The sequence below is a fragment of the Morone saxatilis genome, unplaced genomic scaffold (genome assembly GCF_004916995.1).
Source record: "Morone saxatilis isolate NCDOM2014 unplaced genomic scaffold, NCSU_SB_2.0 Contig16, whole genome shotgun sequence".
NCBI lineage: Eukaryota > Metazoa > Chordata > Actinopteri > Moronidae > Morone > Morone saxatilis.
The window spans coordinates 24,300,438-24,306,259 of record NW_023339718.1 but is presented as its reverse complement, the minus strand read 5'-3'; the positions used below and the strand labels follow the sequence as shown (position 1 = coordinate 24,306,259).

Here is a 5,822-nt window from a genome sequence, read left to right as displayed (position 1 = left end):
TCCTACGGGCACTGCACTAGTATAGTCAATGTCAAACTTTCCTGTTTCAGTAGGAAACTCTTGCTGAAATTTTCACTGTGGTCTGACAGCATTGCAGAGACAACCTAAGATAAACTGTGAAAAAATCAGGCTCCTCTGGCTCCTCCTAGAGCTCCTAATGCCAGAATCCACCGGGCCTGAACAAAAACAACCAATCAGGGCTGAGAAAGATATAAAGACGCTTTGGGTTGGAGGCTTAAAGATAGATGATTAAATCTCATTCCCAGGGTACCAAACAGATATGAGCGTGGTATCAATCGTCTCATCCAGCCCTCAGCAAGAACATGAATGAGTGTGTTTCCCAAAAGGTCAAACTTACATGTAGATCTTATATGGAAGCAGATACATAGTTTTGAAAATGTTCATTAGCTTCAGTTCAGTTCATTGCTTTCCACGCTAAACAGCAAACATAATTCATACAAAAAATATGTGATCATACAAACCGCATTCAGAGGGTGGGGAAGGTGTTGGTTGTGGGGTCAAAGCTCAAGTGTTGCTCAGCCTCACTGTATCTTCTCCCCTTCACCTCTGCAGGTACATGGCCATCATCCACCCTCTGCAGCAGCGCATGTCGTCTACGGAGACCAAGGTGGTGGTGGGAGTGATCTGGGTGCTGGCTCTGCTCCTGGCCTTCCCCCAGTACTACTACTCCACCACAGACCAGCTCCCCGGCCGGGTGGTGTGCTTCATCGACTGGCCCGAATACACTGTGTGCGACTACAAGAAGATGTGAGTCTCTCTGTGGAACAGCTATTCAAGCAGTCAACAAGTGCCGTTAATTACTTTTGAATTGACGGCAAATGTGGGAGGATGCTGTTTGTATTCAGTGTTAATGAGAGTGTGGGGCGAAAAAGCACGGAAGCTTTTTGTGCTTTGTGGTGAATAAATTGAAGGCACATCATAAGGGATTTGTGTTCTTTCTCTACTGAAAGGCAAAGGAATCGAGTTAGACAGAAGAAATTAAATTTGATTAAAGCCGTATTCAACCTTTAATTTTACATTTGTAATTCTACTAAGAGTCAACTACTAAGATGAAGACTACCTGTATGCTTTTCAAAAACTGTTTACTAAGTGCTTCACAGAGCAGAAAAAAAATCAATCATAAGTAGGAACAAACAACATGTTGTGCAGGTTCAGACACACTTTTCATTGTTTCTAACAATTTTAGTTTTCAGCTTTTTATCAGAAATCTCGATGTGGATAAACCATGGCCCATTCAGTTCCATGTGATTCCTTCTCTGTTCGGTACTCTATAAGTAAGCTTTTCTGGTCGAAGATGAGAACCATGATTCCCACTTAGTTCAGCTTTTCACACTCATGTTAGCACACTAACATGTATCCGTGGCCTTTACTCTCATTTTTAGCAAGCTGCATTAAAAAAAAAAAGCGAGCCTGACAGCACTCAGGCAAATCTCTTCTCCCATGTAACAGAATCTGATTGATATTAAAAGCCTAATGTGGACAGAGGCCTGTAGGTCCACCTGGCCTACCTTAGTTATTTATCAAACCACAATAGATTGGGGACGTGTGCTAAAAGCCATACAAATGATTTTATAAATGACTATCCCTTTAAGTATCCAAATACATCACACATTTTAAAGTTATTCTTTTGAATTGTGATTTAGAGAGTTCAGCCAGAGGGCTGCGCGCAATGCATATTTCTAAACTACATTCAGAGGAGTGCTGTAGAGGACTTCACTGAATTACTGTGATGCAGCAGGTTAGAGAAGGTTAAAACAAGCTCTGAGTGATGTAAAGGCACAAAGTGGCCCTGGTCAGGCAGCTCAGGGTCAGTCACTAGTCACCTTTCCAGATATCATCTTTCTTTGAGCTTCTAAAATAGAACCAAAGCCCTTTTCATTTCACACCAGTGACTAAACATCAACGTGAATAATTTTAACACTGTATTTATGCATTGCTTGTGCAGAGGAAAAGGCAAAAGCTGTCATTGCTGCTGAAGCACACCGGTTTCATCTCCCCTCGCCTCATGATCTACCATCAAAGAGAAGGCGTGTATTGTTGCACAAAATGCTGGTTGTTAATCTTCCCTTTGCACACACTGAAACGTTGCTGTGCTAGACAAACTTCTGAAGCTGCTTTATTAAAACTGGATAAACGCTGCATGCCTGGAAGCAATTTATTCACACTTTGCACCACTCCAGTAACCTCCAATTTCTTACATTTGTCTTTTTGTAATCCCACTGGCCAACACATATGAAGGCACAAACACAGGTACACTTCCAGAAATGCGCACACGATACTAATTCAGTGAACACAGAAAAACACCCACGCAATGACGCACATATGCAGGCACTCAGACACACAGCAACACAGCTCTGATCACAGCTCTGCTGATGGCAACCTCTCAGCTCATCAGCAACAGTGTTTACCCTGCTCTGCTGCCAGCCTGCTATTGCCTTCCCCTTCTACTGCCTCTGTCACATTTCTCCATGGAAATATAGTTTGTTATGAACAGCGCCACAGCAATTTCATTGTTCATGATGGGATGCCTGCTGCACTTATTACTTTTTTAATGAAAGTGTAATCAGTGACACATAGGAGCTGAGTGAGAACGCAGTAGTCATTCAGCTCAGCTGCTGAAGCTGTAAATGACACATCTGATTAAGGCTGACCCCGGGTCGGGTCCCACATGCCTGTCTTTCCGGGCGTTGTCCCGCTGCCGCTGTCACAGTCTACACCCTGTCTGATGGCCTGTCTGCTGCCTTCGCAGTCAGTGGGAATTAGCAAGTAAGGTCTCATAGGAGGATATTAATAGGTGACACTGTTTGTGAATGCTTACATGGATACCGGAACCATACCGCCATAACATAATCACACCTACACAAAAAGACACTCCTGTCTAACAGTAGGCAGAGTATTTTTACGTGTCACTATACTGGAGCCTGCAACTTAATCTCCACACTTGCTTTGCATATAAAGTGATTACTAAGACTAAGACAGAGCTAAAGAGTTGCTGGGCTTTTTGGAGACAAAATGACTTGCAAAAAGTTGCTATGGGAGGAGGCAGTTCTTCTTAGACAAAACGTGTGAGACAACGAGAGGCTCTGACAAGTAATTGCCAGTTCTCAATTTCAAACCACAGTCCATTTGTGAAGTACACCTGCTATTTGCAGACCACGCAATGCACTTTTCAAGTATAGTAACTAAGTGGATTTACTGAAGTACTGCAGTACAAGTATTTTCATTTTATGATATGTTATACCTTTACGCCACTACATTAATTTGTGCTATAGTTACTGGTTAAAGGTCCAGTGTGTGACATTTAGGAGGATCTATTGGCAGAAATGGAATAAAATAGTCACATATGTTTTCAATAATGACATCGTCTGAAAACAAGAATTACTGTTTTCACTACCTCTTCAGATCCTCTTCTGGCAGAGTCTGCCATGTTGAATTGCCATATTTCTACAGTAGCCTATTAGTACACTCAAGTTTTGTGGCCAGGGTAGTTTCTCTTACACACTTGGAAGACTGAGCTGTATTTAAATGGTTAATCTTTACAACTTTACCGCTAAAGAGGGTGACACGAATGTGTCGCAACTGCACCACTAGATGCCACTAAAGGTGTGTAGGAATTAGTGGCATCTAGTGGTGCAGTTGCGACTCACTCGTTTCACCCTCCCTTTCCAAGCACGAAAAAGTCAACAACAAAAGTGTCCGGTTTGTCCCGCCATATGTAGATCATATGTAGATCATATGTAGATCAAAAAGTAAAAGTAAAACATACCTATGAATATTATATTCCATTTATGCCAATAGATCCTCCTCAATGTTACACACTGGACCTTTAAAGGTCAGATGAAGATTTTACGATTTTTAAATGTTGCTCACCATGACAACATTAAACTAATGTTCGAATGTTATTGCACACATAATAATATACCAAATATGATAAGTATAACACTTGAGTGGTGAATGGTTGTCTAATATGGTGAATCTTGCTAGCAACTTCAGTTTCACAGTGGTAGACTCAGGGTGTGATTTATACCATAAGACCCTGGGTCCATTGTGCATGGTTACAGCTGCACAGTGGAGGAGGTGTAAATGGTTTGGGTGGTGCCCCACAAGGTCTGTTACTACCTAGAACAACACCTTGATCCCAAAGACGTCCTTTACATGAGACGAGACCAAGTTCTTCCATTCATGGCCGTAATGTCACCCCAAGGGGGTTTGGTGCTTTTATCACTTCCTGTCATAGTGCAAGATCCAGGAATGATTTGAGAAACATGCAGGTGAATAACTGCAAATGACCTGGCGAACATGTTTTTTCGATATCCACTGAGCTCAAACACAGTCTCTGAAGGAGCACTGAAGCTTTAACAGCAGGATACTCCCTTGTTGAGTCACGGCCATTATGTGTGGCAGCTTGCTCAATGAGGTTTTGTATTAACTGACTATAACCCCCTAACCTTTGCTGTCTGCCCTAGCCTTTAACCTTTACTCTAAAATAAACCTTGTTCCAAGTGCTAATTTTAACAGTAAACCCACACCGAATTACCCCATGAAAGCAGTAAGGATAAACAGAATAAACTCATTTTGGACAATCTTCTTCTTTTTATCCATGAGAGAATATTCTGCTTCTCATAAGAAAAGAAAAACAAGAATACCTCGCAAAATAGAGTGATATTACTCCAAAGAAAGACACAGACACATTTAGTGGATACACATATACAGTTATTGACACACACTAAAGTAGGCACAGAGGAATCACAGACTGAGCACACCTTGTCCTCTGTGATCTCTCCCCACTAAATTGGGCTTCGCATGCCATGAGCCTGCGATTAGTGCCAGTAAGGCAGCGTGGAGCGAGGTGTCCTGTTACCTCCAGTATTCTTTTGCCTCTGCTGGCAGGCAAAGTCAAAAGAACAGCTGCCCTTCCTCCCAACACACAGATTCATTAATTATGAATACTGATACAAACACCCACATGTTTAAATAAGCAAGCGGATGCAATTTAATTATGCATAAACATGCAACATAAACATTTCCTTCGCACAACCTGCACTTTAACATTCATATACTGTGTAGAATAAAAGGTAATACAGTAAATTTTATGATATGACACTGAGCTGAGAGGGAGCTTGGCCACTCCTATTTGTTGCCATGCATTAAATATTTGCTTGCCGTGTTTGCATTTGAATTCATATTCACAATTGCATAATCACACACACACCAACAGCTAAGAAATATAGAAGCATGCTTATCCGTTGGGGGAGAGAAGAGGCAGCAGCCCCAGAAATTAATACAAAAGAAGTTACTGTGTATAATTTGTCAGTGAGTCTGTGGCCTCTGTTGAGTGAGGTTTTATTGATTCAGGCTGTATGACAGCAAGGTGACATAGTACAGCTTCTATTCCCTAAAGCATCATCCATCAGTGGGCGCTAAGGGTCTGCTGGGGCCCAGGGAGATGGGCTCTGTCAGGGAGTCCCTCTGCACTTACAAGGTAATACTTCAGCTGCAGTTGGTTTTGAAACTTTGAGAAAATTGTATGTATAGTAGAACTTGTGGTTTCCTGAAGTATAAGACCAGTGCATTATTTTTGTCTGGGCCGGGACCCACAGCTGGATTATGGGAGATTTAGTTGCCAATAAACACTGTTACATTTACTCAAGCTCTGTACACATTTTAGGTACTTGTACTTTACTTGAGTATTTATATTTCATGCCACTTTTACTACACTTTAATTCAGATTCAAATATTGTGCTAAAACATATAATAAGAATATAAAGCATTAATATACATAAAAAGACACTGTTATAAAG

The 5,822-nt window shown here is 41.5% G+C and overlaps 1 protein-coding gene across 1 annotated transcript in view; it reads left to right on the top strand.

The window, feature by feature from the left end:
- The window catches only part of tacr1a (tachykinin receptor 1a), a 48,707-nt gene that overhangs the window by 16,197 nt on the left and 26,688 nt on the right, over positions 1 to 5,822 (top strand). The window contains exon 2 of the mRNA XM_035658814.1: positions 574 to 768. Coding sequence (XP_035514707.1) covers positions 574 to 768 — 195 coding nt within the window. The remainder of the gene's footprint in view (positions 1 to 573; positions 769 to 5,822) is intronic.